Here is a 14,892-nt window from a genome sequence, read left to right as displayed (position 1 = left end):
TCACTAGATAAAGCTATCATCAGGGCCCAGCTTATAACCCAGAGCCACAAACAGGGCAGAAGGTCCATTTGTCAAATCTGTAAGGGCTCTTTCTATGGAGGGCCACTGCATACAAGCTTCAGGAAGTCCGCTTTCTAAAGACAGGGATCAGGTCTGCACCTGAGGATCTCTTCTTCCGTGGCTGGGAATTCACTGTGGAATTCCCCACCCCCCACCCCCACCCCTGGTCTAACAGCTGCCTCTGCAGCTGAGCGCAGGGACCTCGAAAGATGTGCATTCTTACTGTTTGTGGCTGTTCTTTCCACTCAGGTGTTGTCATGCAGTTTTTCTTTCTGTGAGTCGTCTCCTGTAATGGTCACTGTAGAGCATAAGCTCAGGACTTGTTCGGAGCAAGAAAGCAGTCTTCAAATCGGCACGTTGTCATTTCTTACATTTATTCTGCTTTTTAGTCACGTCAAAGAACTTCACATGGAAAAGAAGTAACTGCTTCCCACACCGACAGTGGAAATTACAGAGATTCTTGCAAACAAACAAACAAACAAAAAAATCAGATTCTCGAAGTGGGTCTGTGGACAGTGGCAACCTGCTCTCATGTTGAGAACATTTGCTAAGTGCTTCTCCTGGGCCAACAGTACAAGACGGCATGTTTGAGAAAATATTGGAGAACGTGAAATTCCATTCTCTCAGTTCTGATGCGGAAAAAAAAAAAGGGCAAACTGCCTGTCATTATTCATCTTCCTATCTCATTATAAGAACAAGGAATACAAGAAAATTTGTAAATTTCATTTGCAGTGCAGAAGTGACATTGAGTCAAACAGCTGTCAATGGCATCTAGACTCTGAATTTAAGTTATAAAAACATCAGTGTGCTAACTGGGCTGGGGAATGATGAAGTCTTTTTCATAGTAATCACACAGCTTCAGGTTTTGATGTCATTTGTTACAGTGCTGTCTGGAATTGAGAAACTGTTCCCTTAGGGGCGATCTGGAAAAGTCTGGACTTGACATTTGATAGTAGTTGGGTAGCCGGATATCATAGTGATGTTTTCTTCCAGTGTATACCCTGTCATTCAAGGCATAGAGTTTATCTGCAATGTCGCTGCCAATCAACACGGAAAACAGGCGGGAGATGTAGCGGTGCTGAGCGAAGAGCAGGTATAGCTTCTTTCTCCGCCAAGACACATACCGACAATCAGTGTCTGCTGTGAGGGTTACCTAAAAACATGAAGACACATAAACCAGAAAGCGAGAGATTCAAGCACCGTTATTAAAGGTTTATTTTTATGTGTATGAGTGTTTGGCCTCCATGTATGTGTGTATACCGCATGTGTGCAGGGCGTCAGATCCCCTGGAACTGGAGTCACAGCTGGTATGAGCTGCTATGTGGTTGCTGGGAACTGAACCCATGTCTCTGCAAAAGCAGCCAGTGCTCTTAACCACTGAGCTGTCTCTCTAGCTCCTTCAACTAAGTTCTTCTGCCCCAAATTTTATTTGAATTTCTTCCTATCCTCTTAGGTTAAAAAATATTACAAAAAACTTAAGGTATTAAGTATTAAAATAAATTAAACTCCATGATTTACTTCTTATCTAATCACATTACTTGCACAGTGCTCCTCCTGATTGTGTCTTGCATTTTGCAGAGCTATTTGATATGAAAATGAAAGCATAGAGCTGGCTAATATCAGAGAAACATACCTAAATATGAAGACCGCGGACTTTTAACACTAACACCCTTTCTCTGGTACAATATGGAATACTAATATCACTTTTGCATACTTACATGAATTTGAACTTGCATGAACATGTTTATAGGAAGCAGTATAGCACCATAAATGGAACCAACTGAAATGATTATCTAAGCCTACCAACACAGGGCAGCTGGAAGTGACAGTAAGTTTAGAAATAACTGAAGCCCATCAGCATTTTTAAAATTTCTCCTCTTGGCATATTCTAAACTATCATACCCACTGACAGTGTTGAAAGTCAGATCTCAGTTATCACATGTTAATCCCCAGATGTGAGGTTTAACACAGGACATCTAGACCGTAGCCATCAGCCTCTTCCCTGCCACAACTACCCCCGTTCTCTTTGTGACTGTGACATCAGTCAGTAGGACTCAGAATTGGGAAGGCCGCGTGAAGCAAACTGCATCCCAAAGGTAATATAGATCAAGGCTGTGTTATATGTTGTTTTATGTGTACACATGCTTGCTTTAAAACTAAGATTCGTCTGTTCAGAAGACTGGGGTGTTTACCATGGAGCCTCTGGAGCCTCTTCAGCCCTCACCTGAAAAATGCCTTCCTCTGTGGGTCTTAGAGAATCCCACTCCGGAGAATCCAGGAACTGAAAGGGGAAGATGTGATGCAGAAATTCGCCATCAACCGTCACTCTGATCCTAGCAAGACACAAGAACATCTCTTGTAAGGGGAGAAGAAAGTGTGTACACACTTTGCCGTGTAGTGTGGGGGAATGTCCTTCCAGCCTCTGGTGACTTCTTCTCTGGTGAATTTGGAAGAACCAAATATTGAACGCAGATACTACTTTGGTACCCTAGAAAATCTAGCTAGGCACTGATGCTCCTCGCTTAGCATCTGGAATAGTCGTAGGGGAAATTCAGCAAAAAAAAAAAAAAAATCATCAGGGTGCACATGGATGTGTTCCATCCATCTGGATATTGTGATTTGGCACAAGACTTGTGTGCACTCGGTCAGATTTTCTGATCATGTGGAAGAGGGTTTAAGAGCATAGTGGAGATCTGCTACAAGCACCCCTGTGAGTCACAGGTTTAATCTTTTCGTTTACATGAAAAACATATTATTGTTTGCCCACTCAGACTTTTCCAAGGTTAGCATTTGTACATTCATACTCTTGAAGTCATCACTTCCACTTCACAGAAGGGAGTGGATGCTAGAAACTACTAAATAAATTTGATAATATAAAATCAAAAGTTCCCAGTTATGTAGAAGAATGCCAGAAGAGTCTACACAAAATGCTTGTGTCCCAGTGAAGGGTCTATCCTTTCAAGCTGCTTTGTCCTTCTTGACATTCGGTGGCTAGCTACAATGCAGCTCCTGCATCCACAGAACGAAACTCATGCATCGGTTTCATGGCTTGTGAGCTTTATTTCTAAGATGAAAGACTAGATTATCTCCTGACTCAAGTAAACAATTTCCTCTAAACACCCGCACCTATAATTCATGTCTCAAAGATTTCTCCAAGTCTCAGGGTGCTTAATGCCACCCAAGACTATCCTGCCCCAAGATGGAAAAATACAGAGCAAAGAAACACAGACAACCGCTATTGGGAAGGACGGAGTATGGAGGGTACAAACCTTCCCGAGACAAGCATGGAGAGTCTGTCAATGGAGGTCTTCCCTTGCATGGCGTAACAGTGCTCCTTTTCCAGAGAAACCACTTCAGAGCTGAGAGCAATCGTTCTGAAGACTGGCAAAGGGATCCCGAGGGGCTTGAAGAGCGAGCTGTACAGCACCTGGAATTCTCGGGCAAACGTTATGCTGTGAACTTGATATGCAATGTGAACAAACTGCATGAAGCAGATCACAAACAGCACAAAGTTCCAGGAAAATATGTCAGCAGCGCAGACGTCTACCCACGCCCAGACCGCGGAACACAGGAAACCCAGCCCCAGCAGACTGAAGACGTAAAGGAGCCCGAAGAACCCACTGCCGCCCATAAAACCTACTACAAACAAGATACTGGCAAGGTGGTAAATGGCGCCTTCGGCCTCTTGCTTCCAGGCCGTGCAGACTGGGTGCTCAGCCACCAGGCTCTTCCACAAACTTGAATTCTTTTCCATGGCTGTCCTCTCTGCCTCCCTTGTCAGTTCACTTTAGATGACACTGAAGCCAGCAGCGGAGTCCTTTGCTTTCCCATCACCGAATACTGCTTACTCCTCACACAGCAGGACATGCTGAAGCTGGCCTGACGACGGGTTTAGTGGGCACAGAGCCTAAAATCTACGGATTCAGTACCATTTTCCTTAAGCTCATCTGGGCTCCTGATTTAGAGCAAGTCCTCAAAGATTTCGCTATTTCCTGTGTGAGAGAAAAGGGACAGAAGATGATCTAATTGAGCAAATAGAATGAATGGTGCTTTACTTAATGAATCAACAGCATTACTTATGCAAATTGACTTCCTATTGTTAGGAAATCAGGATGTTTTAGGCACAGATATTAATTAAATTTCTAATAAAAGCATATTTACTACAATTGGCTAGCTATTTCTTTTTTTTTTTGTTAATGTATTTTTTTTTTTTTATGTGTATTGGTGTTTTGCCGGTATCTATATCTGCATGAGGGTGTTGGATCCCATGTAACTGGAGTTGCAGACAGTTGTGAGCAGCCATGTGGTGCTGGGAATTGAACCCATATTCGCTGGAAGGGCAGACAGTACTCTTAACCATTGAGCCATCTCTCCAGCCCCAGCTAGCTACTTCTTCTTCATCAGGGTGTGCAGGTTTAGTTTTTGCAAACTAGAGTCTGGTGCGGAAGAACTGTCTGTATTCTGTCAATCATGTTTTAAATAGACGCTGATTGGCCAGGCAGGAAGTATAGGCAGGTCAAACAGACAGGACGTAGAGGTGGGGTGATGAGAACAAGAGAATTTTAGGAAGGAGGAAGCTCATTTCCCACAGTCCAGCCCAGACCACCGAAGAAGCAAGATGTGACCTGCCCCTGAGAACGAACCTTAATTCAGTAATTGCCTCCATCAGATGATGGAAGGCAAATTTGCGGGGCATTTTCTTGGTTAGTGATTGATGTGGAAGGGCCCGGGGCCACCATGGATGGTGCCAGCCCTGGGCAGGTGGTCGGGAGTTATATGAGAAAGCTAACTCAGTAAGCCATGGGGAGCAAGTCAGTACCACGCTCCTCCATGGTCTCCTTCAGCTCTTGGCTCTCAGTTCCTGCCTTGAGCTCCAGCCCGGAGTTCCCTCGGTGATGGACACTAACTGTGAGGTGCAATGAACCCTTTCCTCCCCAAGTAAAGTTTCAGCCACAGCAACAGGCTGCGAACTTGGATGCGAGGTGATGAAATGAGTTATAGTCAGTTCGTCTCTATAGCAGTGGTCCAGAGCAACTCAGATCACATGACACAGTGACTGAAGTGGAGCATCACAGATTTCCCCCATATTAAATATAATGCATTTCAGATACTGAATAAGGATCACTGAGGGCAGTTCCCAGGTATGTGTATTTTGAACAAGCTCTCCTTGTAATTATGATGAACCCATCGATTTTCCGAGCTCCTCCTCTCTTGAGGGATACCGTCTGATGCTACAGTATTTATACTTTATAGATGAAAAATTTGGGTCTCAGAGGAGCCAGGGTTACATCCAGGGTACGCAACGGTCACAGCAGAGCAGGACTTCAGCACAGTGTCCCTGTGCTGGATCCACTCACACGGTCTTCTATGGAAGATGGTTTAAACCTGACTTTATAAGGGCCCCCAATAGCCAGGCGGTGGTGACATGGTGCACGTCTTTAATCCCAGAATTCGGGAGGCAATGTGGATCTCTGTGAGTTTGAGGACAGGCTCCAAAGCTACAGAGAAACCCTGTCTTGAAAAACCAAACGGACAATGAGGGCTACTGAGAACTCAAGAACAATGGCAATGGGTTTTTGATCCTACTGCACGTACTGGCTTTGTGGGAGCCTAGGCAGTTTGGATGCTCACCTTACTAGACCTGGATGGAGGTGGGTGGTCCTTGGACTTCCCACAGGGCAGGGAACCTTGATTGCTCTTTGGGCTGACGAGGGAGGGGGACTTGATTCGGGAAGGGGGAGGGAAATGGGAGGCAGTGGCGGGGAAGAGACAGAAATCTTTAATAAATAAATAAATTAAAAAAAAGAAAAACCAAAAAAATAAAAAATAAAAATAAGGCCCCAAACAAACCAGGAAACATAGGAAACGACAGATCTTTAAGAATGCATAATAGTTTGTGAACTGTTTAGTAAGATTCAGATAATAGTATAGGATAGCATAATTTTCTGGGTCAGTGGTTCAGGTTAACATCAAATCCATACAAATACTTATTAATTCCCATCACTTAAACATTTACCAGATGGCCAATGGTACTGTTGACTGTGCACCTCTACTCATGTTGTAAAAAATGCTAACATGGGCCCTGGGTCTGGAGAGAACTGGGCCTGTTGATGGAGGTCTGGGATCTTTCATCCCACCACTTCCTCACTGGCGATGGCTCCATTGGGAAGGGTCCTCTGGGTTGAGTCGTAAAGAACACTAACACGCAAGAACCTTGAACGCGGATGCCGTCTTTACTGTCTTCTGGGACACCTGTTAAAGTCCCAGGTGTCACAGCTGTGTCTGGGAGGAAAGATCAACTCCACACACAGAACCGAGCATGTCTTACTGAGTGGGAAGGCACAGGTCAGCACTCACGGAACCAGAAGCTGAACTGAAGGTGCCACTGCTGCTAGCGCGCCTCAACCTCAACCTTTTCTCAAGTAATGAGAGCCCCGCCAGGCGAATCAGAAAGAAGGAAGGAGAGAAAGAGGAAGGAGGTGGGCAAGAACGGACAAAGGGCTTAGTAGATACACACACACCTTAGAGTGCCATTGGGATTTTCTCTTGTTTCAAAAGGCATTTCAAGCGTCTCGCAGACCTAGTTGATCTCTGTGAGACCCACGATACAAGCCGACCGGCATTCTGAGCATGCTCAGCTTCTGCTCTTGGAAAAGCAACACAGGCAATTCTCTACTACTCGGGCTGTCACAACAAGGAACAGCTTTTTAAATGCAAGGATGAGTGAGAACTGCAAATACCAGCCTGCAAATGTCACTCCTTCTGTTCTACTTTTAAAACCGGGATTCTCAACCCAGCCACGAAAACCAGTATGAAAAGAATTGCTAGAAGGTCTCTGAACTGTGGTTTGAACTTCCTTAAAAATTTATTATCCTCAGCAAAATGTTAAGATGATCCTGGTAAGGGAAAGGCCGTGTAAAACGTTTATGGTGATTGAGAAGGGAGCACAGGGGAATCTCCCCCCTTAAGATGCTTGCCTTGGAGGATATGTCCGGGTCTCTGTGTTCCAGAAGTTGATCCAGCACTGTTCTAGGAGGAGCTGTGCTTCCGGCCTACGTCTGTCGCACTAGAGTTCCTACCAGGACTTCTCTCCGTCCTGGACACAGGACCGCTGAAGCATTTTGACTTGCCCTGATTGAATTACTCCACACCCATCCTGGTGTGTTTTTATCCAGTCACCACAACAGATGTACTTTATTAGAAGAGGAAGGACTGACAGGAGCAGGTGATGGGCAGGACAGGTTCCTCTGCCATGTGCTGCTATCGCTCTGATGGCCGAACATGATTCATCCGCCAGCTGCCTGACTCACAGACCCCCCCCCCCAGGCCTTGCCATGTTGTGTGTGAATAACTGCGGAGACGCCCAAGTACAAGGAACTTGTCTTGTTCACTAAGCTACAAATGGTGGAGACAAAGTCTTGCAAACTAACCAAGTACTTCCAGGTTTATCCAGGTTTTCTCCCGAATCTTTAGGACTGTGAATTATAAAGGAATAAGATGCATAAGAGGATAAGAGCATCCTCAGTGGCAGGCAGGATAATTCTGGTGGTACACTGATGAAGATTAGCCCAGACCTGCACATAGCTGCTTAGAGCATTCACATTTATTATCTCACTGCCTGAGGGACACAGAATCTAAACCATCATGCCAAGCATGGGGAGCTGGGCACAGCCTGCTGAAGTCCTTGGGGAGCTTAACACAGCCTGGTGAAGTCCCTGGGGAGCTGGGCACAGCCTGTTGAAGTTCCTGGGGAGCTTAACACAGCCTGGTGAAGTCCCTGGGGAGCTTGGCACAGCCTGGCAAAATCTTTGGTGAGCTGGGTACAGCTTGGTGAAATACCTGGGGAGCTGGGCACAGCCTGGTGAAATCTCTGGGGATATGGGCACAGGCTCGTGAAGTCCCTGGGGAGCTGGGCACAGCCTGGTGAAATCTTTGGTGAGCTGGGCACAGCTTGGTAAAGTACCTGGGGAGCTGGGCACAGCCTGGCGAAATCTTTGGTGAGCTGGGCACAGCCTTGTGAAGTCCCTCGAGAGCTGGGCACAGCCTCATGAAGTCCCTGGGGAGCTGGGCACAGCCTAGTGAAGTCCCTGGCTGAAGGTGAAAGGGAAGTTGGTTACATCCTGTAGCATGGATGCTCCAGTGTGTTAGAGTGTAGGGAACAGGTCTGCCAGGAAACTAAAGCACCTCTCAATGGATGTTTGAGACCTGCTATATCTGCTTATACTGCTCAATTCATAAGTCTGCTTCTGGAGACACAGTCAGTCACGAAACCATTTGCTGTATTATTTAATGTTGACTGATTCTTCCCCTAGGATCTGAAATTCTAAAGGGCAGCAGGGCCAGAGACAGATGTTACTGTGTGCCTGACCCCCCCCCGGCATTCAGTGGGTGTTGGGTGAATATGCTGGGATATTCCAGCCCTAATGTTTGATGTTGAAATACCTTCTGTTTGCCCGATGGACACAGACACAGGGTAGAGCCCAACCTCAGAGACACTTCAGCACAAACATACTGATGAGTTGGGGAATCTCTCTCCACCCCAAACATCTGGACCAACCCCAAATTCATAGGGAATCCTCAACTGTGCCCAATCTTGAGCTTCTTAAGAACATTTCGTTCCTGCTATGATTAAGATAACAACTAGCCTGGTACCAGTGCTACTGACTTAGTACGGATTGCCAAGCAACCCACAAGTTCAACATTCCAATATCCTACTCATTAATTAAAATCAGATCCCAACTTCAGTATGTGTTCCATATGTCAAGTTCTCAGTTTCTTTAGCTGTCTTTTTTTTTCCCTACTTATCCTCAAGATGGTACATTTACTAAGTACCTATGTGCCAGGCAGATTTTAAAAACAATCTCTTAGAACAACCCTGTGAGACAGGTAATTTTATCTCAATTTTACTGATGAGAATTTTGAAATTCAGAGAAGATACGTAAGTTGTTCAAGGTCAAACTGCTCAAACGTTACTTGCATTCCTCACCACGCCAGTCTGCTGCTGCTGCACGTTACCAGGACTTAGAAGCCACTGCTCTCACTCTGCCCTCTGTTCTCGATGGGAGCCTAGGACACTGAGTCCCCAACAAGCAGGGGAGCACCACCTATTCCTTCTACTTTAAATAGCACCAGAAACTTTGGTAAGGTGGCAACTCCAGAAATCCCAACAGGCAGGAGGATGAATTGGAGGCCAGCCTAGGCTACACAGTGGGACTTGGTCTAAAAAGTAAATAGTAAGTAAACAAGCAGTAGTAGCCCTCCCTCATCCCGGGTATATTTAGGACCTCCCCATCCATGGGCTTTTGACCAGGTTTCTAGTATAAGGCATGAATTCCTTCCTGGTAAGCAGACCTCAAATCTAATCAGAAAGCAGTTGGTTACTCCCATAACTACAATGCCACTATTGCACCAGTGGGCACATTTTGCTTGGCAGGTCAGTATTGTGCCTTGCAGTGTTAACAGCTGGATAAGACAACTGATGACTCTTCTACCCCAGCAGCCTGTACCTTCCATGGTCCCTTCCAACACCGTGAGAGCAAGCCAGCAGGGAGGAAGCTTCTAGCTCAGTTTCATCTTAATTTTTCTGTGTTCTAAAACCAAAGTATATGGCATCTTCAGCAATAGGGTCTTGTTGTCCAGGTCTGGGGCATAACTAATAGCAATGGTAATAGTCTGCATTGCTTTGGGGGCTTTTGGGGTCTCCCCTGGTCAACAACTCAGAAAGATTTGTCATGTTTAGCTGTAGGATATTCCTTTCCCAACATATAGCTACAGAAATGGCATTATCCACTCATGCAGGGTACTTCTGTTCAAACTGTGTGTGTATATGTGTGTGTGTGTGTGTGTGCATGTGTGTGCACCACTGCACATGTGTGGAAGTCAGAAGATGACCTCAGGGCTTGGTCCTCCCCTTCCTTGTTTGAAACAGAGTTCCATTGTTGTTCTCTGTAGCATACACAAGGCTGGCTGGCCTGTGAGCTCCTGGGAATTCTGTCTCTGCCTCCCACTCCACTGTAGGAGCGCTGTGTTTACAGATACACACAGATGCATCTGGCTTTTATGAGCTTTGGGGATTCAAACTAAATCCACTGAGCCCTGGTTTTTCTTAAATTACATATCTTAATTAGCCTACAAAGTACTAGGTTTCTGTATTTCTTTTTCATGTGTTAGTTCTGGCTGACCTACCCCACACCCTCGCTCACCTTTCCACCATTTGTGTTCCTCTCATCCACCTTCACGTTACATGTGTTCTACTGTCCCCCACACCAAGCCCTGCCCTCTTTTAGCTTCCCAGCTTCTGCAAACACACAAGTCTAGGAGAAAACCTATTACTGTTGCTTTGCTAAGCGGACATATTATCAAGCTGCCTTCTAAATATTTTGTTTATATCCATGGATTAAGGCTCTCAGCCTCGGTCAAGGATGCTTGTTCTCACAGTGAGCAGTGGTTAATGCAAAGACTTAGAACCCATGAGGCAGCACGGCAGGGCATTTAAGTCCTCCAAAGCACTCACAACAGAGTCACCTTGGCGGCCAAACTGCCAACTCTGTCCTTTTCATTCTAGCAAGCTCCCAGGTGATTCTTAGGCACCCTAATGTTAGATGATTGACATCTGAATTACCCTTATTTATCTGGACTTATCAGCTTGGCCATTCCAGAAGGACTTACTGCCCTGCCATGCGGCCTCCTGGGTGCTACACTCTGGGTCCCCAGCTGTGTCTCTGTGGGAGGTGTGCTGGCTATAGTTCACTAGCTGATGACTGGGCTAGCCAGTGCGTGTTTTTACTCACCAGGGCCATGGTCTCACTGTGCCTGAAAGTATTGTGTGATTTTTAACCTTGTTTTCTAGCGGATAAGTCAAGGGATTGGGCAACACGTTACGAGTCCCTGTAATCTGAAACAAGTGACTCAGAGTAATATGGGACGAGATGGTTCCAAGCGCTGGTCAAAACGTAGTGCTGACTTGCAGAGCTGACTCAAGATCTCACTAGGTCTGTGCTTGTGCCAACTTCAAAGACTGTTAACAGGCCTGCTACGTGCTCCAGCTGGGGGGTGTTTTCATGGTCTTCTTGGGGATTTTGATAGGCCATTAAGGTGAAGAACTAGGGTTAATCCAAGAGGAGGAGGAAGGGAACCAGAACGTTCTGCAGAGAACAAACTATCGATTTTAATCCGCATTTTAAAGGGAGTGTCAAGACCCACATTCTCCTTCTTTGCTGGTACGATTCGGTTCTGAGATGTCCACACAAAGACCAAGACCCCAACTCGGTGCTACCAGGGTGGTGGCTGAAACTTCAGGAGGTGGGACAACTGAGCAGTTTCCAGATATGGGGGCATGCCCTTGAGGGGAAGTTGGCATCCAGCACTTACCTTTTCTTTCTGTCTGGCTACGAGGAGGTGAGCAGCTTCGCCTCAGCACCTCCTTCCTACCAATGCTGCTTCACCACAGACCCAACAACAAAAGCCCTGGGGCTGAAGAGATGATTCTACAGGCAAGAGTGCTTGTTACTCAGTCATGAAGACTAGATCAGCTACGTGGCCCAGGCGACTCGGCAAAGGAAATGTTTACTTGGGGGTTCATAGTTCCAGAGGGTTGGAGCCCATGCCTATCATGGTGGTAATAAGGGCAGCAAGCTGGCCGGTTCGGTGCTGGACAGCAGCTGAGAGCTTAGATCAGGAAGCTGAGAGAGATAGCTTGGAGGGCTTTTGAAACCTTAAAGCCTACCCTGAGTGAAACCTAAAGCCTACACCTCCTCCTCCAAGGCCACACTTCCAAATCCTTCCTAAACAGTTTCACCAATTGAGATCAAGTGTTCAGACATAAAAGCCCATGGGGGGCCATCCCATCTAAACCACTACAGGTCCAAGGTTTGCATCCTGGAGCCTATATTGGATGTGGTAGTTTGAATATAATTGTCCCCCCCCTCCCCGTAATCTCATAGGGAGTGGCACTATAAGGAGATGTGGCTTTGTTGGAGGATGTGTGTCACTGTGGGTTTTGAGGTTTCTTATGCTCAGGATACCCTCCAGTGTCTCAGCCAACTTCCTGTTGCCTGAAAGTCACGATGTAGCCAGCACCACATCTGTCTCCATGCTGGCATGCTACCTATAATAATGATAATGGGCTGAACCTTTGAAATTTTAAGTAAACCATTCCAATTAAATGTTTTCTCTCTACGAGTTGCTGTGGTCATGATGTCTCTTCACAGCAATAAGAACCCTAGCTAAGGCACTGGGTAGCATGCAAATGCCCATAACTCCAGATCAAGCTTTTTCAGCCTTCACTGATACCCCTTTCACACACACACACACACACACACACACACACACACACACACACACACACGTTCAATCATATAGTCACAGAGATCCATGAGTACAGACATAAATAAAATAAATCATTTTTTAAGATAGGGTCTCATTTTATAGTTCTGGCTGGCCTGAACCTGACCTGACTATGTAGACCAGCCTGGCCTCTAGTTCATGTAGCTCTTTCTGCCACTGCCTCTTGAGTGCTGGGATTAAAGGTATGAGCCACCATATCCAGCCACCAAAAAAAAATAAATAAATAAAAAGGATAAGCCAGCCTCAGACTGAACTCTCCAACGTTGTGAATGAACCTCCCCTCTTTGTAATTTGGTCACTCTTATACCTGTCACAGTAAAAGAAAGCCAGCACAAGTGTTTCCATTTGTCTTCTTTGCTTAGCAAAAAAAGGTGTTTTTGTTCCTCATGCTGATCATTCTAAAAGAGCCTAAGACTTGTGGATATTTCGTAGTAAGTAAATTCACAGGCACTTGCCAGGTTGTAGCTATTTTAAGGCCTTTTAAATTTTTTATTTTTCATCTTACGTGTATGATTTATTGCCTGCATGTATATTTGTGCACTATGTGCATGCCTGATACCCATGGAGGTCAGAAGATGGCCTCGGATCCCCTGAACTGGAGTTACAGACAGTCACGAGTCTCCATATGGGTGGTTGGAACTGGATTCTCTAAACGTTCTTGACCAGAGTCGGGACTACGGGAACTGTGTTGGGAATGGGCAGCTGTTAGCCACACAAACGCAGCACATCTTAGGGAGACGCATTGTTCACGATGGTTCAAGACAGTAGAGAAATGAGAACGTGTTGCTCGTAATTCTTACTGATTACGGTTCGAAATGAGAGTGCTTTGGAGATAGTGAGTTAAACAAAATCTACCATTAAAGCTATTTCCAGTGTTCTTAAGTAAATGTTGCCACTGGGAAAGTTAAAGATCACATGTGTGTTGGGAGGGGCGGGGTGTAGACAAGGCTCAGTTATTAAGCTCACTGGCTGCTCTTCCAGAGAATCCATGTTCAGTTGCCAGCACCCACATGATGGTTCATTACCATCTATCCCTAAAGTTCGAGGGGATGTGACTTCTTCTTCTGACCTCTGTGCCGACCGCATACTCATGGTGCATGGACATATGCAGGCAAAGCACGTAAAGGTAAAAACAGTAAAATCTTTGTAAAAACATGTTGCTTGCATTCTATTTCTATTGAACAATGTTGGTAGGGAGTCTCTTTAGTAGGAAGATGGGGTAGAGAAACTTGGCAAGATGCTGGCGAACAGTGCACATGTATAATGCATTAGCATAGGAGTATGCAAGAATCGTCCAAGATCATGAAGAGAGAGCTGACAAAATGTGAAAGATGTTGGCTACGATATTTATGCGCCACAGGCAATCAGTTGCTAGCCAAGGCATAGGTGTCACTGTCTAGTTTCTGCTTACAGGAATGGCCAACACAGAGGCTCAAGGCCCCTCTAATCTACCAAGGGAAGCATAATTTTTCCTTTGACATTAAGAGAGTTTCACTTGTCCAAGTAATTATAATACTACTTAATTTTTTCATTCTATATTCTGATGATACTTCATCAAATGCATGAATATACTGAAATCAGACATCTCTGTGCCCTCCAGGGTTTGAGAGGGCTCACACCAGCGACGGCTCTCCCTTAGGGCATGGAGGAGACCTTGTCCTGTCTCTGCAGGCTGCACCGGGCATGGAGGAGACCCTGTCCCGTCTCTCTGCAGACTGAGCTGAATCTTTTATCTTCCTCACTAAGCAGTGTGTAATATCCCTGAAATCATCACACTTTCTCTGATCCCTACATCACAGAGGGCATTCATCCCTAATTATCTTCACATTTTATCACACACCTCAAAGATTCATCTGACCTCCCCATCCCTGTACATGCTCTATGTAGTTCCTCTATATAAATCCTCAGTATCTGCACTCCCATCCCTGTGCGTGCTCTATGAAGCTCCTCTATATAAATCCTCAGTATTCACCCTCCCCATTTCTGTGCGTGCTCTATGTAGCTCCTCTATATAAATCCCTCTGTATAATTCCCACTTTTGGAAGATGCGAAGTGGTGAGTGGGATGAGATAGATGTCTGCTTAATTAGACGTTCTATGGGAAATTATGGTCAAACAGTCCCTCTTGTGACTGTTCTGTGGCACTCAATTAGAAGACTAGAGGAGGGGTGAGGGTCAGAGCTATGCTCCTGTGGAACCAGGGAAAGGCAAGCATCCAGGTTGTGATCTACCTGAACAGTCTCTATGAGATAAGTGGTCTCTATGAGATAAAAGACCTGAATCAACAAGACAGTGCGTAGGGTTATTAAGACCTTAGTCCTATAGTCACAGGGAGACATAAACCTCCAATGATCTGAGAGTTTGGAAGACTGCATTTCAAATGAGAAATGAAATATATTTTCCCTATGGATTGCAGATCTGTGAGGCCGTGGGCTGAGGATCCTGGACTCCTGACCTACAGCGACTAAAATAATAAGTGTGTGTTTTT

At 45.6% G+C, this 14,892-nt stretch overlaps 1 protein-coding gene across 1 annotated transcript in view; it reads right to left on the bottom strand.

The window, feature by feature from the left end:
• Nucleotides 1-319: 319 nt before the first annotated feature.
• Popdc3 (popeye domain containing 3) overlaps nucleotides 320-14,892 on the bottom strand; it is a 29,022-nt gene continuing 14,449 nt past the window's right edge. Inside the window, exons 2-4 of the mRNA XM_050123953.1 lie at nucleotides 3,330-4,052; nucleotides 2,285-2,393; nucleotides 320-1,213 (exon numbers count right to left, since the gene is read on the bottom strand). Coding sequence (XP_049979910.1) covers nucleotides 932-1,213; nucleotides 2,285-2,393; nucleotides 3,330-3,814 — 876 coding nt within the window. The 5' untranslated portion in view covers nucleotides 3,815-4,052 and the 3' untranslated portion in view covers nucleotides 320-931. The remainder of the gene's footprint in view (nucleotides 1,214-2,284; nucleotides 2,394-3,329; nucleotides 4,053-14,892) is intronic.

Source organism: Alexandromys fortis, unplaced genomic scaffold, assembly GCF_014885135.2.
Source record: "Alexandromys fortis isolate MF-2015 unplaced genomic scaffold, M_Fortis_MF-2015_v1.1 scaffold_211, whole genome shotgun sequence".
Classification (NCBI taxonomy): Eukaryota; Metazoa; Chordata; class Mammalia; order Rodentia; family Cricetidae; genus Alexandromys; species Alexandromys fortis.
This window is presented reverse-complemented; position numbering and strand designations above follow the sequence as displayed.